Here is a 27589-nt window from a genome sequence, read left to right as displayed (position 1 = left end):
TACATCGGTATATAACTGCTGGTGAGTGTTGGAGATTCTGTTTGGGTGCTTATGCGAAGAAGGCGAAGTGCTCATTAAAACGCGCGTTTAATCATTTTCAGCAACAACTAAAAACGACAATCTGCAGTCGTTGATCGCAAATCGCACATCAATCAGGATTACATCGAAATGATCGCAATGATTCGTCTTCTAATCGTGAGTTTAACCGTTGATTTGGCGTTGTCAGTGCACCCCGGATGTGATGTTGCAGCTACTTTGCCAATAAGCGCTGCTAATATCGACTCGGACGAGGTAAGTATTACATTGTTCAGTATGGAACATGGAAATCTCATGAGTGATTACGTTGCGAACGCTTCACAATGTTTAACAGTATAACGGCACTTGGTACCTAACAGTGACAACCACGGACAAATTATCCTCAGATCATCCTTGTATCATCAGAAAAGACAGGACGTGGAACTCCACAAGAACTCAAACTTTGTTCCATATGTATTTTGACGGGTGAGCCGCCTCCACCATGTAATTATCTTGAAGCAACTCGCAATGAAAACAAATCGATTAATATTAATCTACGGAAAAGAGGAAGTTTCATAATTCGTCGTCTGCGCCTTCGCGTTACTTTGACAATGGAGATGCGATGGAGTCTCAAGGCTGTAGAGCAGTGGTTCCCAAGCTTTTTTTGCTTATGGCACACTAGAAAAATTATAAAACCCTCGCCGCACACTCACGTGCTAATGCGATGGCTATGCAATGCTCGTTTTTGCGACTTACCATTTATTTGAATTATACGCTAGACTCATTTGCAATATCCTTCTCTACATTCCATACATAGTCGACCAATATATCTATCTGAGGCCATACTGTCGTTGCATCCACGTTAGATCAAGGACTAACGCAGGGAGCATATGTCTACCACTGCGAGCTAAGTATTCCTACTGCAGAAGGGTGTGTCGTCTGATACCTGCTAGAGTTGTAACCTGAGTCCCACGTAATGTGTGGCTGGGTGGATATACTTAGCTCGTGGGTAGTAAGACGCACGTTCCTGCGTTAAGTCCTTGATCTGACAACTTCAACGTGAATGCAACGACAGGATTGCCTCAGATAGATATATTGGTCGAATATGCATGGAATACACAGTAGGATATCGCAGATGAGTCTGGTTTGTAATTGAAATGCACGAGCTGATAAATGGTAAGTCACGTGATATACAGATATGAGAGAGAAGTGGCCAGAGCCCTACAGCACCCCTTCCAAGGAGGCATGATTAGCGACAATACAAAATGACATTTACTACATGAATTAAATAGCAGTACTATTCCGAAACATAGTAATTGGAACATAAACACATAGCGCGTGGTTGGAGGTGGTAAGGCCTAAGTATGCAGTGAATAAAGTATTGGTAGAAAGGCGATAACATCATTTTAAAATGCAATAGTGTAGCCTGATGTTGCAATATTTATACCACATGATAGCAATGAAACCATATATGAGATAGTGTATCGATAACACGTTAAGGGTTAGATTAAATATAGTCAAAATGGCGAATTGGTTATCTGAGGCAAGTTTTTTATTTCATTAAAAGAACAATAAACGAAAGAAAAAGAATATGTACACAAAGGAATTGACATTGGGTCTTGCGAATGCGTCATACGCTAGAACGAATTGGTGGTAGCTCTAAAATGAGTGTGTGTTATTTGTAAAGGCAAAATCTTATAAGCGGGATCCAGTGTATGGTTTGGGAGCATATTAAAGTCAAAAATACTTTTCAAATTAATCGAAACACGTGGTATTAGAAGATAGGAAGTAACGAAAGTAGGAAACTGATATCTGGGTTTTCTAGCGACCAGAGACTGCTTTTATGAGTCAATGGAGTTGAATAGAGAAAATTATTGAAATAGCGGTCTGGTAGTCGAACCGCGTAAAATGGCGAGATTTGTGGGAAATTTCCTGAACCATTAAGATTAACGACCAATGAAATAGTCACAAAGACCAGGGTCCGAAATTATGTGAGCAGAATATATTCTCGGCAAGAATAGTCGTATTGACGCATTCGCTAATGGGTACACGAATGAATAATAAAATGCTAAGTCCGCATGGGAGAGATAGATCAAAGTACATGAATCATAATCGTGTCTAAGGATTACGAAATTCGCCGCGTTTGAAAAGTGAACTGTCCATCAATCTTTCGGAAGACCGAATAATTATTTATATACAGTTAAACCGTGCACCGTGGGCCGCGAACCTGTCCGGAATAATTAACAGTCAATGCTCATTGCTCATTAAGGATTGTATTTAGATCCAATTAGTTCACTCTGCCAAGGTTAAAACGCGTTGCGTTGCGTTGCGTTAACGTCGTTAATCGCCTGTTGTGCGAATATTCTTCACGACTGTTGAAGTCGACTTTAAAATGCGTATAATACGTGGTGTTACCAAAGCCATGTTGAACTTGTATGTCCCGAAATGTTGACATAGGCGGCGGAATCGGAGAGCGGAGGAATGTTGTGTAGTAGTGAGCATTTCGGCAGTTCGCGAGACCCGTTGGCAGACGATAACGAATCTGGGATGCAAAAGCAATATCGGCAGCAAAATGCTATTTCACGAGGTGGTAATTAGCATAATATCATTGCAATAATGGCGATGACAAATTGAAAGAAAGTGAAATACAATAAACACATCGTATGTCAGTGGACCAGATATGAAGTGGTGAAAATCTGCACCGATAGGAATGAAATATTATAAATGAGCCGAGAGTACGCTATAATGTAAGCGTAAGTACTAAGTAGTGAATCGATTCCATACGTGACGGAGCGACGTAAGGCGGTTATATAAGCCTTGTGAGTAATTTGAGCTTTCAAGTAGAAATCAATAAAAATTTACGGAATCTCGAAGTGAATAGAAATTACGACGGGTTATCCGGGTGTGTTGACAGCTCAAAAGTATAGTAATGAAATATTAACATGTCAAGGTGAATGCAATTGTAGCGTAACGCGGGGAATTCGTCATTTAATTATATAACGAAGTAAGTCGTGAAAGTAGGGTGTAAAAATTGTAAATAGAATGTAATAGCAATAGCCGAAGTCATGACAAATGTGTGTGATGTTAGGTAGCCTAATGGCATTGTACGAGTTTAGAGCTGCGAACCGCAGTCATGTTTAAAAAAGGTCCCTAGCGATGTACACCGCATGGTATACCACAAATCCAGACATATCGCTGAATCTGCGCGCCATATGCTATCCAGATATATAAAAAGGTTTCCGGAAATAAATTGACGTGGGCCGTTAAACACGTCGGCGACAGGAAATGCACCAGTGCGAAAGTAAGACTCGTGCTTCACATTAAAAGTATATATATCATATACATTGACTGTAACGCCTTGTTAGTACGGTCATCCTAGTTAATCAAAGAAATGCCAAAGATTGTGCTGTGAACGTCAGTATCAGATTTCGTAAATATCGCGATTCTGAGCGCTGAAGACACACAAGTTTAATTAAAACTAGGCTTACCATACGTCCTCTTTTAAGAGGATTTGTCCTCTTTTTTGACTTTTTTGAAAGTGTCCTCGGAGGACGCCCTTCTGTCCTCTTTTTTGAGATTTTGTCCTCTTTTTTGAAAATTTAGGTCAGATTTAGAGGAAATTGCGAGTGATATGCCGCAAATTAGCGCAGAAGTGAAGCTCCGGCGGGTATTTCGGAGGGAAAAGTGGTGATTTCAGCACTGAGCGAAAAGAAGACCTTTTTTTTTTTTTTTAGTCATCCACCTGGCAATGTGGAGTGAAAAACGTGTTTTTGAGCTCTGAGCGGAAGTGATGAACTTTTTTTTTTTTTTTTTTTTTTTTTTTTTGGTCAACCGATCATGAAGCGGGTGAAATTTACCTGTTTTTGAGAATTCTTCTCCAGTTTTGCTTGTCTGAAATTTCTGAAAAAGTGTCCTCTTTTTTCATTTCCGAAATATGTTAAGCCTATTAAAACAATGACTCTGTCCAACCGCTTGATCAAGGCGGATGTCCAGGGCCAGCGTATGCAATCCCGTGGCGGACGCTTTTATAACAGGCTCGGATATCCCCGGGTCGAAATAAGTACCTTGGATCCAGGGCTGTGGAGTCGGTAAATTTTACCACCGACTCCGGCTCCGACTCCGACTCCACACATTTTCAATACACCGACTCCGACTCCTGAGTCTGTAAATGTACCGACTCCGACTCCGACTCCGACTCCTGGGTCTTTAAACGTACCGACTCCGACTCCCGACTCCGACTCCAGCATTATTACCAATTTACTTCGAAAATTATATGCCACATTGTCGGCTGAAAGACTATCATACAACTATTAAACATATGCAAACATATGATCAACTGTGGCATGCTAAATTGTTTCATTGTGGCACAGCTCGAATTATCCACTATGCAATTAACATGAAATAAAGATTTGCTAAATATCCTTCCTTGTTCAAGTTTTTATAACATGGACTCTCTAATATCCTGAAATGTATGAATCATTCAAATATGGCAGATATCCAATCCTGTATAATAAAAATGTAGATAAAAAATCCAAGTGTATCTCTTGTGTATGACTCAGCAACTAATAAAGAATTTGAACTTACTAATTTTTTAATTGCACACTATCCTGATTACAAGCACAAACACTCTTACTACTAATGTTAGACATTGGTCATAAATGGAATTTCGTTAAGTAGTCAAAGACCATAGCCTATGTCTATTGTCTAGTCTACATGTAATTAATCAAGTATTCAAGGATTGGGACTTGCAGTCTTTCTTAATCATTTGTTCGACCCAAACAGCTCAGCTACACTACAAATATTTTTAATTTTGTCAAGTGGGAAGCATCGTTTGGTCATGTTTACATAATTTTTACAATTTTACAAAACCAGCCGATGCATTTTCTCTGTTACAGTGTCATGGTATAATTCCAAAAATTGCATCAATTTTGACTGCATCGCGAAAACGCATCTTGCGATTTTCTTCCCCTCTGCAACTTAGTTGTAATTTGCAAATAATGTCTAATTTTATCTATATCAGGGGTGGGCAACTTTTTCGGCGAAAGGGACACCTGAGATTTACGAACCATTGCGCGGGCAAGTGGAATGTTGATAACCTTTTTTTAGTCGTCGATAGGAGCGAACCGCATTAGGCAACATTGCAAACAAGACTTATATTAATACGCTCTAAAATTGATAATAATATGTCATGCAACTGTGCAGTGCGCAATCAGGCCCTGGTCGCGCCAAGCGCGAAATTTTTTTGCAAGATAACGACTGAATTAGGCTATAGCTATATCAATAAATATGTCGCTAACATACATTGTATACCACTGGGCTCATTTGGCAAGGACAGGATTATTCGACGTTTAGACATAGCAAAATCGACGGTATCAGTGAACATGCCTCATCATTTTGTGCAAATGTTTTGTCGACGATCTCGCGGCGAGTGCACAAGCGAAGCCGTATCTCCTAATTGCGAACATAGTTAGACTCAATTCTGTAAATAATATGTATTTATAATTTTCAGAAGGGGCTCAAATACTGAATGCAAGAAATCTAGTGACAATGAATCATGCGAAGTACCGGGAAAAATTTCAAGTCAAATAAATCTGCTATGAAATATTCTACTTCATGGTCATATAAGAAGATCTGGGATAAATGTGGCTGACCCCTGGATACGTCAATGCGTCAGAACTGTTGTTTTAGTCATCATCAAATTTCGCGGTCATGCTAATCAAATTTTGGTTGGCCTTGCAATTGTACCTGATGTCATAAATAATTTCGAGAATTACCTCGCAGGCCACACCTAACCTTCTCGTGTGCCAAATTTGGCCTGCGTGCCTCAGGCTGGCCGCACCTGATCTGTATGGTTAATAATAACAATGATTGGTGGTACATAAAAACTCTATTGAAAATTCTTTGAAAGCAAATGTTTTCATGATAGAGAAGTTGGAGTCGGAGTCGAAGTCATTGTCATTCTCACAAACTCCGACTCCGACTCCAGTCAGTATTTTCCCACCGACTCCGACTCCGACTCCGACTCCAGTTGTTATAGTTTTCACGACTCCGACTCCGAGTCCGACTCCATCAAGTGAAAATCACCCCGACTCCGACTCCGACTCCACCGACTCCGACTCCGACTCCACAGCCCTGCTTGGATCCCAACACAAGCCGAAACCATTCCCGATTTCCTAGGTAGGAGTAGCATATATAAAACGGGAAAATGTCCGTGTCCAAAAAATATCACGGGATGTTTAGATAATATTGCGTCCAAATGACATTGTAGGTAAAAGACATGTATAGCTAATCGCATGTAATCATAGGTTGCAAAATCTGAGTATGTTCAGATGACATTATCGCGGGTAAGTATATAACGACGTAAATTACGGAGAAAAATGACAATTTGTCACCGTGCTAAAGTGGCATTCTTTAAGTATAGGTAATTAGAAGTAAGCGAATATGTCAAAGACATAGTATAAAGAAAGTAAGGAAGTCAATGTTTGAAGAAAATAGGGAAATAACTTCCGTATTTATAAATTCCAGCAAAGCGCTGAGTAATAAGTAACGTTAATATGTGATTAAAATCGAATTACGATTATGGGTAATTGTAGCAAAAGCGAGGTTATGCAAATACGTGTAGTGAGATAAGATGAAGTTGCGTTATGCAGAGTTAAGTTAGTTATAAAATCCCCATTCCCAGTGATACTGGTATATTTCAATGGTTAAAAGCCGAAATCTAAAATCTCGGTTAAAAGAGCCGAGTTTGCCACGGAATTATCATATAGACTCCCGGTGGAATGCTATGCTATAGTCGGGCGAAAAGCTGCGTCACTATTTGTAACGAATTCACATTGACGGTATAGTAACGATAGTAAAAAAGGTGGCGCTTAAATACGCGCAAAAGTCATTGTCGCCTGAATTACACATGAAGTCACAACGCGAATGAGTAGGTGGAAGTTAGAACCGTGAAAAAAAATTATGTATGAATTAGGTTTAAAGAAATATTCCGAAATTAAAATCATGGAATTGGTAGTTATGTTCCACGGAGATGCCGTGGATTTAAAAAAAACGAACAAAAATAGATTGGTAGATTACGACGGTAATATGAAGGTAGGAAAAACCGCAAAATTTATAATAACAATCGAAATGGAGTTGTTGAACAATTAAACAACTGTAAGCAAATGGTTTGTTACACGAGTCAGGTAGGCTATTCGTGCGAAACTGAAGTTGTATTTGAGAATAGTGAATAGTGAATCGGTAATATTTACTCGATTTCACGGGAGAGAGAAGCGATTTTATCAGGCGGCCGACAGTGTAATTCCCGACGCAGAATGGATGTGATAATTTCGTTAGAAAGCCAGACGCTAAGATTCAAATAATAGTTTTTAAGGCCGTAATATAAAAACGAAACCGATGAAAAACGTTTTGTCAGTGTCAGAGTATCACTCAAATCTGGTTCTCTGAATGTTAGGGCGCTGAATATAGGAACACAAACAGCGAATATAATTATATAGAAAGCACGAATCGAGCAATAACGAGGAAATTTGCTGCTAGCCGATAAAGCCAAGTGAGATAAATCAATCTCACTGCAAAATGCATTCCCGAAATTCGAAGTCAAGTAAACGGATTTACCGTGTAGGTCTGGAAGAGTCCTGGATGGCTCCATAGCAGTTGTAAGTCCAATTGTGTAGGAGGCGATTCGTCCTTCGTTGAAGCTGAAATCATCTCACGAGTTTGCACCATGCAGAAGGGTGTGTCGTCTGATACCTGCTAGAGTTGTAACCTGAGTCCCACGTAATGTGTGGCTGGGTGGATATACTTAGCTCGTGGGTAGTAAGACGCACGTTCCTGCGTTAAGTCCTTGATCTGACAACTTCAACGTGAATGCAACGACAGGATTGCCTCAGATAGATATATTGGTCGAATATGCATGGAATGTACAGTAGGATATCGCAGATGAGTCTGGTTTGTAATTGAAATGCACGAGCTGATAAATGGTAAGTCACGTGGTAGCGAGAAGAAAGATATAAGTCACGTGATATACAGATATGAGAGAGAAGTGGCCAGAGCCCTACACTACCTAGCCACAACTGACGTGGAACTCAGGTTACACCTCTAGCAGGTTTATCAGACGACATACGCCTTCCATACCGCACACTTACAATAAAGTGGCTTGAAAATCTATTCACGTGCTAATGCGATGGCTATGGAATGCTAGTTTATGCGAAAATATATTTGACTGAAATGAGGTTTAATTGTTGACAAATATACCCGCATTTCGTCGTTTTCAGTGTCTCTCGGTAACAGCTGTAAATTCCAATCAAAACGAAAAAGAAATATGTTCACATACCTATTGACAATAGAATTTTAATTGCACCTATCTTGAAATAGAATTTGGAGTGAGACATACAAAACTTATAAATTTGTTTGTGAAAACAGCGTTTCAAAAAGCGGGCCGATTGTTGAAATGAAGGTCTGGGGCACGATTTCTCGGCTCGTCGGCAATGGCATGATTGGATCCATGGTCATGGTTTTGCGTGCTTATTGATAAGCTATTGAAAAAGTCAGACCGTTTCTTAATGGGATATCCCTGTCTTGCACGCCTTATCTTCAATATCATGCTGTTCTTTTCCAAAATTCACGGCGAACATGAGAATCTATGTGGCGGCACATAGTTTGGGAATCACTGCTGTCGAGTCAACAATACCATTTTCCTCTCCACTTTATCTCGGAGTGCTTAGCAATTAGCCTATATGGTCTATGTATACCACTTTTATCACTACGTCTCTGATCTGAACCGGTCAGAACTTCAGCCCACAACTTACCGTTCGAGCAGTTGGTATAGCCTTCATATATATCGTTTATCTGCAATTTTGAAGCTTTCGTGACTGAGACCTTTCATTTAGTGGGCGGAACACAACTTTTGAAATGAAATGGCGGAACACTGAGGATGGACATAATCGGATCGAATTCATAGAAGGTATGAATTTCAATACTAAGAGTTAGGACAGGCTTACGAGTCCGCCCGGGTTTGAGCTCAAATAAATTAGACGTTAGGAGCATTATATCTACAACGCAAGTTCCGAATTGTATATGTGACGATTTAACATTTTTATATCTGTCAGAGAGTCAGTTCACTCACTGATCTAACATCACCTCGTCATAATAAATGCAAATCTCATCCGAAATGTCCGTTATGAAATTTTAAACGCTCCGTGTTCGCTTGTACCGTTTCCATCTTTGGAAACTGCAAGATTACCGGAGCTTATTGCGCTAAAGAAATTGAAATTACATCACAGGTAGACAGACATTGTGTCATCCATGTATAATTTCGTGATCGACAGCTCACTCTGCTTGTTTCTTGGAAAGATATTTGAATTAGACTTCTAGATATACATGCTCCTTCAGTAGGGCCGGGTGGATTGTATTGTGATTCGTTTAACGTATTCGCGGATGGGGTTAATGGATTAGCTTAAACCGTAAATTTTGAAGCGATTCCTAGAAGAAATGGTGATTTCCAAGACCGTTTTAAACCACTTCAAATAGATGTAGAAAATGAATGTACTCTAAAACGTACTCAAATAAGTAGTTTCAAATGTGGATTTGCTCGAAGAGTCGTTTGTTTGTTTTGGGTATTCATGGTGTGTGTCGACTACTATGGTCATTTACACCAGACCGATATTCTTGATATTTTCTGTAACTGCCGACTTATAGCACGGCCCGCCTCTAGGCTTTTGTATGACACGGCTGACGCGGATCAGGTGCGTAGGTAAGCCCCCAACACCGAAGTATCGGGATTGAGAAGTCGACCTCGATCGGACTCGAACCTGCACCCATTGGTGTTGTAGCCGCGGATTATACCGCTGCGCTATCTCGTCACAATCGAATTTACGTTAGAAGTTGGTCGGAAGTGGGTAGGCCTACTTTCGCAAATGTAGGTTGCACATTCGCAAGTGAAACAAAATGACTGATGAACTTACGAATAGGGGTGTGATTTTTCAAAATTTGTTCAGTCACCATGTTACAAAAATTTCTCCCATAAAAGAGATGTAAAGTTGTCCTAATACCACTTTCTACTTTACAAAACACAAAGTCTAGAAAGCCTAAAAGACTGCTTGACAGGTGTCTAATAACATAGGTAGGCCTACTTAAATATTGTAAACACTAAATAATGAACTGGACAAGTATAAGAAAAACCTTATTCGGTACTCCCAAAACGTACGAGAACTTCGTCACTGAAATCCACCTCACTATTCAGGCATGGCTACTGCTAACACAAATATTGTTTTTCGTAACTGCATAGCATATAGTATCGGCCCGGTACCATGTCCGTGCCAGCCAGTGTGTCACTGTGTCTCATTGCGCGAGTGCTTCAGATATATAGAAGCTTAGTCTGTGGGAATTTTTAGCACCTCTTCAATCCATGATAATTTATCATAAACCATGTTTCACTTTTGTTATGAAAAGGGGACGGACTCGATGCCATGTACAAGGATCAAGCTGGAAGGGTCGATCCGGAATCAAAATCGGAATGTACGTCGTGGTTAGCGTTGAATGGCATTAGAGCGCAACCCATCTCAATTACGCAATTCACTTTACAGATGCTGAGGTGAAATCGAAAATATTCGCTTTGCTTGGATCCCCTTCATACTACAAGGCTTACATTCAATGCCTCTCCACCGGTAAGTTTGTTCGAGGTTTTTATGCATCCATGTTTCGAAATTCCAGATGTACATAACGAAGTAACGAGTATTATGGAGCATTCGAGAATTAGGAATTCGATTTGGCGCTTTCAAAACTAGTTAGTATAGTGGGGTTAAAAAAAATTGAGAGCCGAAAAAGAAGGACACTTTTTTAAAGTTACAATAAAAAACATATACTTGCTATATTTAATTTCCGAGTCGGTACCTAAATATCGGATTCAGATGGTAGGTGGACTATTTTTAGTACACCTTTGACCTAGTTACAAAAAATCCCGATTTTCACGTCTACTAATGGAAAATTTACCTTTTCTGATTTGCTCCCTCCTGTATAGTCGACTTACACTCAAAGCAAAAAGTGAGATGTATTGCGAGAAAAATAAAACATTTGGGCGTCCCCGAATGACATTTTACATAATTTGAAAAAATAGCGCAAATCCTCTTAAAAGAGGACAGATGGTGTATCCCCTAGATAGGTAATAGGCCTATGCGTACGTGGGCGGTATGGGTCTGCTGTGGGAAGGGTGTAGTTTATTTTTATTGAGACCGTCGAGAGCCTTCCACGATGGTCACGCGGAAGAAGCGCAATTATTGTTTATCGATTCAGCACCATCAGTTTCCTCAGCGCGCGCGCTTTCCTGGAGAGGGAAGCCGCGGACGCTAAATTTACAAGCAGTACTTTGCCCTTGCGGGAGTGGAGTCGTACTAACAACCTTACCGACCTAGATTGTAGGCGCACTATATTTACCCTTGGAGTGAAGTGACAACGCCACGTCGACGATATAGTGCAGTTGACATATACCCTACAATTTATTACCTTCCAATTTGTGACTCGAATGAGACATCGGTACCGCTTCATGACCCGGGATTACGCAGGTAGTAATAGATTCTGAAGAAGCCTTCAATCCTACTTACTACTCGGCTTTTCACATTATAGACTGACGTTGCGTCGGGCTTTTTGAGTTCGGCTCTCGTTAGGGCCGCGTTGGTCTGGGCTCAGACTCCAAGTTAAGGCATATTTCATTACGGTCAGGACCAGCTTGCTTCGGGCCTAATATACAGTATACAATACCAGTCCCGATTCCCCTGTGGTTCTCATGAAATAGAAAAGCGATAAATTTTGGCGTCTTCTCGAATATTTAATACCTGTATGTGAACCAAAAATTCTCTGGAATCGTAATTTCATAATTCTAATGAAGGCCTAACTCAAGTCTGTGAATGGAAGAGTTATCTGGCCATTCACCAGCTTTATGTAGCGTATTTGTATAAACAATCATCTATAGCCATTTCTGATATAATATCACGCTATTACGTCCGTGTTCGACTGTTCTTTCACTTCTTTCAGGCTGGCTGATTAATGCATACACCAGAGAAAAGTTTGTTTCCGCCGAGCTCCTACTATCCATATACAACGGTCTCCTGGAGCACGGCTTATCGGCACCTCTTCGACTCAGTCGTTGTGGGGATGTGTACGGAATGTGATGTGTCAAATATTCTTTTACGATCAGCGTCGCTGTTGAGCGATCGTGGTTTAACTGACGCGATCCAATACTTCTCCGCTTATGTTCATATTGTGCACATCATCTCCTTTCACGTCATTTGTATTAACACAGCATTGGGAACCCAGTATTATCCAGCTGTTCTCGTTTGGTTATATCTTGGTTTAATTGGCTTTCTTCTCTAGTGAAGCAGTTTTCATTGTTGGAGTATTCGTATTTATTACAAACGTCAAAACGCATTACATAACGCATTTACAGGTGAACCAAAGGTTCTATGTTATCTGTCTGAACTCATGTCTGTTTTGTGGGCGACTATAGCAACAGGCATCTCAATTAGGCTTTGTCGAATTGTGCGGTCTTAGGAATGATGTGAAATTAAAAATCAGTGGTGACCTTGCGGCACCATCTCAAAGGGAAAGATAGTTCACGGCACTCAAGCACTTCGAGGGTGAGTGGCATATAGTGGTATGTTGCACCATTACAACATAAATGGGTTGCTGGTTCGCGTCCGACCGATGTTGACTCTAGTCTAGACCCCACTGAAATACCATGAACAATAAAAAAACAACGAGTAGGCTACACTGACTGCAAGATTTGGCAAGAAGACTACTAAAAAAGAAATAGAAAGAAGGTCATCAACCAACATCATGTCACTGCTCACGTGCTCATCCCTTGGTTCCGATAAGGGTGACTAGATAAAAAGGTCAACACCTTCGGCCAACATCACGATCGAAGTGCCCGGATGCTGACCTTTTGTATAGTATTCGGCTCCCCAAATACTATATAATACTAGTTCCACCGCCATGGATAATGAAGGCCCCTCCGCTACGTCGCTGCGCTCACAGTCTCGTTGCAAAAAAGAGATCCGATGAAGCACGAATTCCAAGCAGGTAATGAAAAAGATCGAGCAAGCCTGAACCAGGATGGCCAATTATTTTTCACCGTGGGCCAAATGAGAAGCAGAACATACGTTTGCGGGCCGAGTCAAAGTTTTAGCTGTATTCTCCAGTGTAATAATTTTATTTCTAAATTGAAAGCAGTGAATCACATTCTTAATAAATGCTGCACAGTGAATGTGTTGATAGTAGGTAACGAGAAAGTGACGGTTAATTAATAAAAAAATAATAATGATAATTTGCCGTCATCATTAGAGACAATGTTAAACATAATACATTTAAAACCTCTCGCATGTTAGCTACGGCAGCATTTCAGTGCATAGTCGTAACGGGCTGACTGGAGGCCAGATACCACATTAAACTGCCCAGTGTCCATGTCCATTTCCGTAGAACTCCAGACTAATCGGTTTCCACACATTGGCTTACTATGCGCACCGAAATGCTATGAAGAACCACTGGACGCCATATCCTAGTCGCGCGAAGCGCGAAATATTTTTCATATTACCGAGTGAATTTCGTCATTAATATTAGTATAGTTCCAAATATTACTATCAAATATTTATCCTCTCTTAGCCCACGTCATCAAAATTTACCGGAAGAGTTAATGCAGGAAGTTTCTTAAGAAATTTAGGGAAGTTATTAATGCTGTACTGCATCTTTGGGTTGGCCAATTCTTAATAGTCCCCTTTGACTAGAACACGATTGCAAATTGATATTTCTTTATGGGGCGCAACATTTTCCTCTGCTGTTCGTATTTTCACTGTGAGGCTCAGATTACAAAGGACGCTGATGTATTAAAATCTATAATCAACTCGCATTGAACCGCGCGTAGCAAGAACAATTTCAACCTCTTATTAATTAGGGAGTCTGCATTTTAAAATGCTTTAGTAATCGTTCTTCCGAAATTTCAAATCAGGTGGCGGGCCGCAAAATATGACCTTGCGGGCCGCGTGTTGGTGACTCCTGCTATAATTCATTTATTGGAAATATGGATTTGATAGCTGTGAAGCTGCAGATTACATCATAATAAGCTTAAAAAAGTCTTGCAGTACTAGATTTATCTTCATAGATCGAACCATTGATACAATCCGAAAGCTGTATGTCGGTTAGGCTTAGTGTGCAATTCATAAAGCTACCAAATAGTGAATAACACAACAATATAGATGTGAAAATAACCAGGAAACTTTGCCCCAACTTGGTCCCTCCTTCGCCCAATTCAAGGATTGTTCCGTCGTTCCGTGACGTAACCTCGTGTCCCATTCTAATTTGAATTCTTGCTACGCCCATATTGCGTATTGCTCACGTAAGTTTGTGGCTGAAATTTAACTCCTTCTAGTATTCCATACTCTGAATACTCTTAACTTGCATTATACTGTGGTTATACACTAATGCCGTGCGGAATAGGCCCGATATATTTTGTACATATACGTACAATTGTACATTTGACGTGGCATGAAAGAAATTATAACCAATATCGTGGCAACTTCATAATGTGTCGTATTTTTGCCATACATTGCGGTACTCGTGCTTTGGCTGAAATTTCACCCTGGCTACTATAGTGTGACCGATGTATCTCTAGTGTAACTGTGAATTACAATATGATATTGCGGCCTTACAGCTATTATTCATTCATGTCGATGTAGCACACGAACTAATACAACGAATGCTTATTTGTCACTGAAGCTATATGCGTAGGCGAATTTACTTGATCGAACCGGGTTAAATCCATAAAAACTGAACAATGCAACATTGCCTAAGCCTACCCAAGAAGCCTTGAATATACGCCCAACAATAAAGTGGGCGAAAACACGCATTTGGGTGGATAATTCAACCCCGAAGAGAATATGTCCTACGCGACCTACAGTTAGACACAGTAGAGAAGTTCTCAAGTGCCCGTACAGTGATCAGTACAGTGATTCGACTGAATTTTTAACAAGAATACAGACTTGCCGCACCCCTGCATGTTTAACCAGGCTTCTGACCGATACAGACTTAAAACTTCAACAGTCAAGTTTTGGGGAAGCGGTTAGCGCGAATTGAATCCCAAACTTCATATTTGTCTGACAGAAGGTGTAATCTTTAACAATTCACCCCAAATGTCAATGCTTGTGGCGTGTATTTTATGGTAAGTGTGTATAGGGGTGTATTCGGCTTATTCCCACCAACTCACTTAGGTGTAAATGCAAATTTAGTACCCAATAGGCGTGATTACTCAAAACACACTCTACGCTAGGGTGTGAATTGCGAAAACACCATTTTCGTTTACAGTGTATTTTCAATTGTCAATGTCAATCCACTATGACGTCAAGTTGAATATTCGTGACGGCATGGCTTTACAAACACATCAACAAAACAAAACAATAAAAAACATGTTTTAAACAAGGGCCTTGTTTTAAACATGTTTTTTTTAATTGATTTTCGTTTTTAATTCAACCCTAAAATTAGGTAACAGTTGTTTGAAATGTCTGAGATATTCCCGCTAATTTTTCCCAATAAAAAAGATTAGAACCTCGCCCATAATCTATTTTGTTCTGTGATATACATAACCACTATTGCAGAATAACTTCAAGATGAGATGCTATATCAAAATGACTACGCTGGACGTGATATGCTCATTAATAATGTGTTTCTTCTTCTTGGGGCCATAGATGCTGCGACAACACCAAAAGTATCGTCGGTAGCGTTGCGCGTTAATATTGCATTAGCCTCCATCTATCTTAGTGGAAATTGATTTTCGGCAACATCTTTCATATCAAATCGAAGACGAGGATTTTCAAGACACGGCCACGTAGCCTACTTCAAGTAGTAGAGCTGTGAAATTAGCATTGAAATAATAAAACTCGACCCAATTTCTACAATTTCTACATAAATAGTATGATGTTATTTTCAAGAAAAGTAATTTTGTTGCTGTTGATCACAAAAAGTTCATATTTGTTCAAGGCAGATGACGGTTGCGCCATAATTGAGCTAAATTTGAACTAAAACTTGATGGGGTCCGCGAGGGTCCGTGGCGGAAAGGACGGAAAGGAAGTAGTTTAGTTTTGACCTTGATGTTTTTGCGGCATATACACCGACTCATGATACACATACACACGATCTGCGCATATGCATACCATGAGTGCATTGTGTGCAAATGCTGCTGGACAATGAAGTGCAGACATAGCCTTTTTACGGCTTTCTAAGTCATGGACCACCCCTCCATGCTATCCCAGTAATGCATGAGCGCCAAGCAGGGAAGCCATGGATACCAGTGTTACTAATCAGGTCTTCGATCTGACCCGGCCGGCAATCGAACCCACGACCTACCGATCAAGAAGCCGGACGCTTAACCATTACGCTATCTTGTCGGTGACGGCCAAAAGGGGTCAGCGAAGCAAAAAAGATTGAGAACCACTGACTATATGCATATCCAAAATTCCACACGATTTCTAACTGCGTGGATATAGACATTGAAAGTCTGAATTCAAATGACGTGTGGTAATTAGTGTCTAGGGTGCTCTTGTCATATAGCCTACGTCAAGCACAGCCTTCTCAAATATTTACTACAGTCATATCAAAACTTGTTCTCTTGCACAACACCCTTATCGACTTTCGACTATTTTATGTGAATTATCCAAGTAAAACTCATAATCTGAGCTACATTATCGACTCGGACCTTACATATGTTGACTCCACATGTTCTTTCCTGTGTCAGTAGCAATATGTTTTATTGATTATACACGTACATGCAAAGCGGTCAGGTTACTTGATGAAATCGTATACACATTGCCCATGTATAGCATTGAGGCTTCTATAGGGCAACAAAACTGTAATGACTCATATCCTTGCTGTCAACCCATTCGTCGGGATGTTGGACGTTGATGATCCCGCCTATTTTGCCAACGATGATACCACCACCATTTGCCACTTGTACATTCGTAGCAAATGTGGCATGACCAGCTTTCGCCGTGACAAAGACAATCCCGTCTTCCCCCTCTACTGGAAATCGGTAAAAAGTGTTGGGAGCGATTTTTCCGAATCCCGCTTTGACATAGTCATGTTCAATACGTTCGTCTGAACAAAATAATATACGCCGGTGAAATCAAAGCGACGCTTGAATTACTCCTAGTGCAGCGGCTTTGACGAATGATGGTCGACAATAAAACCATTAATTTTTCCCTCAATGGTGTCGAAGTCACAAAATATGTTCGGGCTCATTGAATTTGAAGTCAGAATATAAAAACTGGTCGTAGCCGATGCCGATTTTGTAAAAATGTGCAAGACTCTCACTCAGATTGCAACTATAGGCCTATGTACTTTTATATGAAATCAAATGGATAAATAAGAAATTGTTTTCATACAAGCTAGTGATATTAATATTATAGGTAACATACTATTTCCAAATCGCAATTCAGTTGCATAGAATAAAAACATTGCAAGATGCATCTTCGTGACCAACGCAAAATTGCTGCGGCAATCACAAATTGGTGCAATTTTTGCAATCATGCAATGGTACTGTGAAAGAGTATAAATATATCGTTTGGTTTTTTTAAGTGACAACATCACATGTAAAATTGGTGCGAACAGACATAACGTTGCTTCCCATTTCACAAAGTCAAAAGTATTGCCAGTAGTAGGGTTACCATATTTTGGAATCAGTAAAGGAGGACGCTTTTTCAAAATTTTCAAGATTAGAATACCGGTGGAAAATCCTGAAAAATGGTATAAATTTTTTCACTTAGTGCATGGCCGGTTGACTAGAAAAAAGGTCGTCACTTTCGTTCGAACCGAGAATTTCCTATTTATCGTCATTTATACCCATTTTCACTCGCATCTATCCCCTATCCTATCTCTAAAAGCTGGGAAGGAGGAGAAATTGCCAAAAAGGAGGTCATTTAGGCGTCCTCGGGGGACATTTTCAAAAACCCGGAAAATGAGGACAAATCCTCCTAAAGAACGACGTATAGTATACCTATCCAGTAGGACTATGTAGATCAGCCGCTTGAGTAGAACAAATTTTAAAGAAAGGGGTGCAAGTATAGTTCACGAATACATGACTAAATGCATGTAGACAAATATGCTACTTGACTACTCACTAAATTTCGTTTCTGACTACCGTTTGTGGGTAGTGTGTGGTTGTCATCAGTATAGTGTGAGGTGAAGTGAGAAATTTTGTGCATCTATGTATTACTATAGCTAAGTGTAACGACATATCGTAGTGGTATAATCCAAGTGTTGGGGGTTTATCTATGCTCCTCGTAGCCATACCATCCGTGTCTTATAAAATAAACCTGCAAGTAGACAGCTACGGAATAAAAATGATGAAAATTTACCTGGTCTAAATGACCATAGTAGTCGGAATTACATCATGAATACAACAAACAACAACAACAACGACTCAAGAGCTACACTTCGATTGCTTTTATCGAAATTTGAATTATACAGGATAGGATGTATATCATGTTTAAATAATCCATACATATTAGAATATCCGTGACTTGTCTATGTTATAAACATATGAAATAAGCAATTATATTTCGAAATGAATACAACCACGCTAATTGCACAGTGAGGATTTCGAGTGGTTTCACAATTAAACAAATTAGCGTGTCACAATGATTATTATGTTTTGATATGCTTTATAGTTACATGAAAGTCATTTAACCTTCACTGGGGCCAATAATTTTAGGAGTCTGTGCAAGTTGGACTGGGAGTTCTGTAAGAAAACTGGTTGGGGTCGGAGCTGGAGTCGGAATTGTTGCATTTGAAGTTTCGAGAGTCGGAGTTGGAGTAGTTCTTATCGGAAATGACTGGAGTCGGAGTTGGAGTCTGTGGTATAGTTTACCGACTCAACGGTCCCACCTTTAAGTTGGCAGTTCAGTAATCATAAAAAGAATATGGGCATGGTGTAAATGACCATAATATAGTCACATCACTACGAAAATCATAACAAATTGTTAAAGGCGATGTAAATCCGATCAGACACACGTCTTACTGTCTGCTAGATAAAAGCGGACAACATCACACATGCAGAACGCCTTGAGTAACATGCTTTTGTCATCATCGCGAAAAATCTATTGATAGAGCGATAACTGCACAGTTGTTGCTATATTTATGACGTTTCGACTACATCATGTTACAGCAGCCGTTCCCAAAATTTTTAGAAGACGACCCACATCTGAGTTATAATGACATTTTGCGACGCAAGCCAAAAAGATAAAAAATATTTAACATTGGTATGATACGTTTTAATTGGCATGTATGATATAGAGCAGGGGTTCTCAACCTGGGGGGCGCGCCCCCCTTGGGGGGGACATGAAACATCTGAAGTGGGCGCGAAGAAGCGGTCACCTGAAAAAAATTTTGGCGCTCCGCGCGATTTACCTACAGTGCGCGCGTGTTTCTCTTTATATAGACCCAATTTCATATATGTTTATTCTCTCATCAACATTCATAACCGTCCATACCACCAAACAATCTGTTGGGGTTGCTAGCATCCCAGTTGGATTTTGTGATATGACAATAAGGGGGGCGCGAAATTTTTCACTATCGAAAAGGGGGGCGTGTCTAAAAAAAGGTTGAGAACCACTAATATAGAGAATGCACAGACAACAGTTCTACTCAACACAGCTTTAAGAAACATCTCTGACACACTGGATTTCAAATTGCGGTGCATTATTTTCAGGTGGGGTCGCATCGTATTTATACTACATTTGTACTAAAGTCCAAGGAAGGGGCTATTCGGTGCCGATCATTTCGACGATAGCCAATAGGACATATTGATGTCGAAGGTTTTGGCTGGTCACCGACGGTCAAATTTGGAATTTTGGGCGAGACGAGGTTTTGTAGGCGCTGATATTTTTGCCACGGCGCTTTCATGTGTCCCGCGCGAAAGTAGATGACTTCGAAATGACTGTGTACTATAGCCCCGCACCCGCTTATTGCACACCCCAACACTGAAGGATCACATTTTCATGATCGAGCCATATTGTAGCAACGACCTTTCTATGTGTCGTGTTCATTGGCTATAGTGCCCAATACTGTGGCTCCGGACATGTACAAACTACCCACAGGATATAGCGCGAATAAATATTGGCGTTGCCGGAAATTCAACAAATATCACAAGTATTTGCTAAAATATTACTACTTTTGTGATAAGTATGCCCATCGTCTATGTTAGATAACACAGCGTTGTACTTACATGAAGTTTTACGCTGTGTGACCTAATTTATATTGATATTGAATTCATGCGGCCCGCGGACGCTAAGAAATTTGACAAGTGGCCAGCGACCCGTTTTGAGTTTGTGGCCCCTGATGTAGAAGGTTGTCACCTTGGTAACCGACAGTCCAGTTGAATTATGTGCGGGTATATTGGGCCATCGTTGTAAAGACGCTTACATTCTTTTTCTGAAGCAGTAACTGTTGCGTGCGATCCAGATTCAGCTACCCCAGTGACGTCGATACCACTGTGAGTGGTTAGGTTTTCATCCGCCACTTTCTGCTGGTCTTTGGTCACTCGTGCATAAATAGCTTCGGGGTAAGTATTTGCTACGATAATTGACGTTTTTCCACCTTCAATAAGAAAGTACATTGTGGATTATGATATGCCGTCAAACAAGTTGTGTGTCACTACATTTGTACGGCAAACATACAGTGGTGGCTTTTGGGGTGGGCGAGGTGGGCGATCGTCCACTCCCTGGTCGAAGGTCCCCCCTCTTTGGTCAATCATCAAATCTCTGCATTTGTTAGAAAAGTCACATATCCCGATAATCATAAAGTCTCTGCATGCTATGGAAGTACTTGGTTTTGATGTAGTCTATTCTTGCAACCATGCGATTATAGATGACCTAATCCAGCACCTGGCTCGAACCTTGACGTGGTGTGATGGCTTATTACTAGTGTCAGCCAATAGCTTTTCAGATTAGTGTGGGTCTATTTAGCCTGTAGCAGTTGTATCGCTATGCTATTATTTCACGCTACATGTCATACATCTGAAGGCATGAGCTGAAGTTAACTGGTTGACTTCTTTTATAATTTGACAATGTATGATAAAAGAAGGCTTGGAAGCTAGAGCAATTCCACATTCCGGCCTTTATCAAAGCCTTGTTATAATGTAATATGCACATCACGCAATCCCGTTCCAAATAGCGCACTAATATTAAGTTTGTAACAATAGATGCGAAACGGGGGACTGTAGGACGGGCGAAGTGGCTTTTACATACTTATAGCCAGTGGCGGCTCGTCATGTAGGGCAACTGGGGCATTGCCCCACCTAAAATTCAGTTCAATAACAATTCTTTACCATTTATAGACCCACAGCAATATATATATACCGTAATCACAGCGAAAATCGTATTCTTCTTGTCCTTTCGCTTGTACATGCCGTTATATAGCGAAGTGTCTGCGAAAATCGACTTCTTTTCTGTGTTTTCGCTTTGCGAATGCCTAGCCGGGGCATGCCCCGGTAGCGCTCATAACAAGCTTTCACTGTCTATTCTCTCAAAGCCATGCACAATAAGGAAACGGTGATTTACTCTCTCCTATTCACAAAATTACCGAGCAAGTGGGGCAAAATAGGTCTTTGCCCCTATAAGGTGTGATGTAACAATCGTATCTATATCTGAACTCGGTTACCGTCACATGCGTTTGGTCGACCTTTGCTGGTATAGGTCTATTTTGATGGTATTTCACACCATCATAATTCTTGAAACTTGGTATGGTATGTTATGTCACGAGGGGGGTATTTATAGGCTTACCGTATTTTGGAAATCTAAAAAGAGGACACTTTTTCAGAAATTTGAGACTAGCAAAACCGGAGAAGAATTCTCAAAAATCGGTGAATTTTTCCCACTTTGTGATCGGTTGACTAAAAAAAGGTCAACTTTTCGTTCAGAGCTCAAAATACCGTTTTTCTCTCCACATTGCTAGGTGGTGCAGGGTTGTAATGACTCGAGTCATGACTCGACTCGAGTCAGACTCGAGTCACGATTTTCGGATGACTCGACTCGACTCGAGTCATTTTCTCAAAATACGGAAATGACTCGACTCGACCCGAGTCAATTTGTGTATTGACTCGACTTGGACTCGAGTCATTGCGCATGACTCGAAGCAAGTCATTGACTCGAGATTCAGACGGCCAAGACCGACATTTAATTGTAATTTCGAAGCCAAGACACTATTAGGATTTCGTTTGTTGGTACTGGTGCTTGAAAATGCGACCAGAAACTGCTATAAGTGAGAAAAATTGATATATTATAAATGCGAACCATTCAATATCACCAAACAGAGTTAAAAAAGTGGGTTTAGGAAGACTTTAACTGGAAACTGAGCAGTCAACACAATGACTTGGACTCGGACTCGAGTCATAATACCATGACTCGGACTCGATCCTCTGTTCGCTGACTTGGACTCGGACTTGACTCGGTGGGAATTAAAAATGACTCGACTTGACTCGAGTCAAAAATATAAAAATGAGATTGACTTGTGACTCGTAGCCTTGTGACTTGGTTACAACCCTGGGTGGTTGACTAAAAATAAATAAAAAAGGTCAACTTTTCGCTCAAAGCTCAAATCACCGTTTTTCACTCCGAAATACCCGGCGGAGCGTCACTTCTGTGCTAATTTACGGCATATCACTCGCATTTTGCTCTAGATGTGACCTCAATTTCCGAGGACAAAATCTCAAAAAAGAGGACAAAAGGGCGTCATCCGAGGTCACTTTCAAAAAAGTCAAAAAAGAGGACAAGTCCTCAGGACGTATGGTAACCCTAGGTATTTAACACTGCCCCAAGTTTCAGGGTTTCTACTTGAAGTTTAGGGTAGTATTTCCGTTTCCGAAGTTGAGTGTGTGCTGATCCGTCATGTATCACAAACAAGATTTCACTCAAAAGCCGGTATTGGTATCTATTGATTTTGATGATGTTCCACACCGAGATCGGTCATGACATTTGACACGGTAAGTCTTAATGTTAGTATCGAACGCTGTACCAAGTTTCAAGCTTGTCACTGAACCGCGTTAGTGGTAATTTTGTTTCCTAAGTCGAGTGAGAGCTGACTCGTCATTTATCGCTAAGAGATTTTACGCAAAGCCGGTATTGGTCTCTATTGATGTTAACAATGCTCCTTACCTAGATCCGTCATAAGCTTTTGCAAGGTCTGTCCTGATTTTAGTATCGAACGCTGTGCCAAGTCTCAAGGTTGACACTCAATGATTAGGGCAGGAATTTCGTTATCAAGGTCGAGTATGGTAGAAATGTGCGCTGATCTGACAATTTAGCTTACAACGCATTGCGGATTTCACGCAAAATCCGGTGTATCTGTGCTAACGTTAACTGTGTTCCATACTGATATAGGTGATGAGATGAGATGATGATATCATGAAACAGTTTACTAACATTATCGGTTTGCATTCAAGTATTTACTTTTATATTATATCATCCAATGTCAATTTCACCGTGAATTGTGGCCTTCAAGCCATTTGCTTACAACCCTCTGTCAAACGCGACAGCTATTTCGTTTTCGATAGCGGCTAACAGTTGATCACTTGATCAGCCTATTCCTCAGTAAATTTTACGTAAAATTCGGTTTTGGTCTGTTCGTATTAATTTTGACAGTGTACCATACCGAAAAGGGCCATGAGGCTACTTCTCGATGATGTCATGTAACAGTGTACTAAGTTTACGGCTTTCATCCACTTATTTATTCGGTAATATATTTTCCAAAGGCAATTTCGCAGCAGACCTATAGACAGTAATAAAGCCGTATGTGTCGTGTCCAGTTTCAAGGCCAAAATCTCCTATGCTGTACCGAGACCGAATTTCCGAGGCTGCTATTCTTAGTTCTTCAGAATGATGTTTCGGATTCAATATGCCGGGCCCAATCTATGAGATAACAAATGCGTATGTGGCCGAACCCGTTGACCTTTCCAGTTAGGCTTACGCAATCTCTCGAGTTATAGTCATTTCCATTTCTGCAGATAATTAGTCAGGTCAAGTGCGAACATGAACCGTGTTGAATCTTTGTTCCGTACGGCGTTTACGCAGTTACCACACTTCAAGTCACAGGTCACCGGCAGGTGGCACATACATTAAAATCACTGTTTTCGGGAAATTCATGTTACCGTACAATCATTAAGTTACTTGTTTACGTTGAAAAACGCCATGGTGACGGCATGTTGAAAAAGTCGCTTGCAGCCCTTGCCCCACCCTCCGATATTGTCACGAGCCGCCACTGCTTATAGCCCCTCCCTACCCCCCACCCCACCCCGCCAGAAGTCCCGCCCAGGATCCTTAATTGTAGGGCCACGACTGCAAATATGGACTTATGCATTACCCATATCAATGAATTGTCTTCAATTAGTCGGACGATCTGTAAAGGAACATAACTGAGTTTATACAGTTGAAAAGGAAAATAACAGTCAACACAAAGTGTTCGACTGTTTGTAAGTCTGTGTGACATGCCGCAATTCCAGAAAATTCTCGTAATTTAGCATGATTTCAAACCGAAGTGGCGTTAAAGAAAAAGAATGAACATTACCTCTTAGGTAGAGATGTCACAATGATTTGAGTACTCCAATCTAAATCGAGTATTACTTCATATGATACGAGTAGAGTAGCCGAGAAATGATTATTCCGAGTACTGAAATTTTACGCATTTTGCCTCAAAGAGTTGATTTATCGACGGCGACAATAGTTTCGAAACTTTCCTACACTGCAGATGGCTATGTACCTCGACTGGTAGTATCGCAGCGTACGAGACATGTAGCAACAAACAATGCTAAGCACGATAGTTGGAATGAAATATCTATTAAGTCGTGATCAATTCGGAGCATTGTCACGAATAGGTAATAGTATTTGTCAACATTTATCAAATAATCTTCAATGTAATGTGTAGAACTGACCATATTATATTTACAAGCGTGTAAAAGATATACAATTGAACTAACCACACCATTCGTACTGATGTGATGTCATAATGAGCGGTACTGGAATACTCGACTCGACTCGAAGATTATATTCGATAAGTATCGAATCACCCAGGTATTGAATTTTGTTTAGTCTTACTGATATGGCGTCAAAGATACTACTGTCACCAACCTTCTTGTTAAATTTTGCTCTACATCTTGAGACTCTTAGACATGACAAAACTTATAGGCCTTGCCCAAGGCATTAATCGAACGCAATTAAGAATTGGAGAAATCTGATATTTAAGTTTGGGTCAAGTAAGCAGCAATAGATTACACAGCCCGCGGTTGAATACAATTAACCAGGTGATAAATGTTCCAGTAATACACAATATTATTAACAATCAGGGGTGAATGAGTCCTCGAGTGCTCTTCGAAGTTATGCCAAAAAGGGTTACTAAAAAACAACTGAAGGAGGAAGGAAATTTCAAGCCAGCCGAAAACTACTTGAAGCAAAAGTAGAAGGCAAAGGTCCGAAAGTTAGTCTAGCAGCATTTCATTTAGTAAAAAGGTCTAGAGACCGCATACATCGGTGACTGGGTTATTGCAAAGTGCCTCATCTCAACGAACGACGTAGTACCGAATGACGCGAGCAATAAGTGAAATGGTTGAAATATTATTCTGTGATTTTATTGCTGTGCCCTCGAAACGTCTGTCTGATAACACCATGTAACAAAATTTTACAAAAGTTTTAGTTGGATGAAGATTTTTATGTAATGTGTTTTAGTATTCCAAACTAATTACCAAAATTTCTCCTGAAGTGTCCCAAGTTTTGAAGAAATGTCAATTGTCAATTTTTTTTATTTTACTTATAATTGCTCCGTATTATTTACAATAATTCTTTATTGGACGTAAGAAAACTCGTTTTTGTTACGTGGTGTAATGAAATATTTTTATCGTTATAGTTAAGAGAACAAAAAATTCTCCCTTGAATCCAATTAATCTACATACGGTATATGCTACGAAATCGCCACAGGGCCTGTTTTTGCAATATCTTTACACCTACGTGAAAGCTTGTTACACACGTTAGCACATTTGTTATAGAATGTACTATTTATTCGCTCGAAGAGTCTTCGGGACATAAGGCCTTCATAACTACTGTCACGGTGGCACTTATATTTAGAAACGACTACGTTGATTGCACGAAAGGCATAAAGCAGCCTTTGGCATTTCGAGAGTGTGGAATTTGCAGACTAAATGCTTGTCATCCCTATAAAACAGGGAAATGTCCTCGAGTTATAATTAAGGTATTGGTACAATCGATGTTTGGATAAAAGTTAAAAGGAATAGGCGAAGAGATCGATGATTACGTTGAATGGAATAATACCAAATTATTATTATTATTAATTGTGAAAATGGGACATTGCGGCGCGGCAGAAAATTTCGTATTACATGTCGCAAATGTCGCAAAAAAAATTGCCTAAATCAGCACATTGCTGGCCAGGACGAATGCAACGAGAGGTGATAGAAGTTCTGGCCGTACGAGGAGGTTATCTGTGGTGAACTCAACTTTCAAGTTCAAGCAGAAATCAATCAGATATGCTCGGTGCCAAATAATACCAAATAATACCAAAGAAGCGGGTGGATGGATGGACCTTGCACCCATATAAACCCTTCATTTAAAACACGAACCCGAGCCTATGGCGTGGCAATGGATAGGCTTTGCGAATTTATAACAGCGTTGTATAAAACAGACATTTGCATGCGGAATCAGTAACAATTAAAGTAAGCGTAGTCGCCTGAAATCTGTCATTGTTAACGCGATCGCGATTACGTAAAGGACACATGGAATGCCGATGTGAAGTGGTTATAATATAAATGAATTAGAATTTCGAAGTAAACAATAAAATTTCATGACTTCAATACCTAAATTCCAGAAGGTTGTTTGATAGACGATAATTCTTACCTTGTGTGATGATAATAACGTCTAGTTACTCCGAATAAACCTAGTTACTAAAACACCACCAAACTTGAATTTGTAAGATAAATAAAGGTAATTAGAAATGTATTTGCAAAGAACAATATAGTAGGCGTGCTGATATCATATTTAGGCTCTGATATGCATGATTGTTCCTGGATTACGAAGATTCTCTACACGTGCGGTTCCCAACCCTTTTTGGTGTCGGAATCTCATTTCGAGCTTCCACCAGTAGTTGCAACGATTGTTATTTGAAAATTTCAAAGCATGCTGGTATTGTTGGCTATCTCAGGATGGTTCGGTTAATTCAGAAACAATCATTGAGCATGGAATTCTATAGCTTCGATATCAGTTCTCTCAGAGTTGATAGACGCAGACTGGCGAGTGATATTAACGATTGAAAAAGCACATCTTTAATAAAACGTCAGATATAGGCCATGTCGTTATGTGATATGTATGTATTTTGCACGAATTCTCTCCCAGGTTTTTGGAAGCCGTACTGAGCAGCTTACACATAACGAGTATCCGTTATTTCAGAATTGATATACTAAATTGACAATAGCCCTTCAAAAGAAGTGAACAGCAATTGTCTAAGACGGTTTATTATCTTTTTTTGAGATATTCATGGGTCAGTATAG

General features: G+C 40.2%; 2 protein-coding genes across 2 annotated transcripts in view; both read left to right on the top strand.

The window, feature by feature from the left end:
• LOC145448734 (uncharacterized) overlaps positions 1 to 27589 on the top strand; it is an 83293-nt gene that overhangs the window by 13552 nt on the left and 42152 nt on the right. The window lies entirely within an intron of this gene.
• Positions 70 to 12400, top strand: LOC145447951 (uncharacterized). Its single transcript, XM_080326230.1, has 6 exons — positions 70 to 291; positions 371 to 501; positions 8904 to 8977; positions 10465 to 10530; positions 10599 to 10679; positions 12043 to 12400. The coding sequence occupies exons 1-6, from the start codon at positions 169 to 171 to the stop codon at positions 12177 to 12179; spliced, it is 612 nt and encodes a 203-aa protein (XP_080182356.1). The 5' UTR covers positions 70 to 168; the 3' UTR covers positions 12180 to 12400.

The sequence above is a fragment of the Botryllus schlosseri genome, chromosome 10 (genome assembly GCF_051294905.1).
Source record: "Botryllus schlosseri isolate E-star chromosome 10, Bs_hap1, whole genome shotgun sequence".
In the NCBI taxonomy this organism is placed as follows: Eukaryota; Metazoa; Chordata; class Ascidiacea; order Stolidobranchia; family Styelidae; genus Botryllus; species Botryllus schlosseri.
Note: the sequence above shows the minus strand (reverse complement) of the source record. Positions and strands in the feature narration are given on the sequence as shown.

Coding starts and splice junctions, on each gene's coding strand:
- LOC145447951 (XM_080326230.1), top strand. CDS start 169: ATGATCGCAATGATTCGTCTTCTAATCGTGAGTTTAACCGTTGATTTG. Junction 10,531..10,598: donor TCCGGAATCAAAATCGGAAT/GTACGTCGTGGT, acceptor TTCACTTTACAG/ATGCTGAGGTGAAATCGAAA. Junction 10,680..12,042: donor CATTCAATGCCTCTCCACCG/GTAAGTTTGTTC, acceptor CACTTCTTTCAG/GCTGGCTGATTAATGCATAC.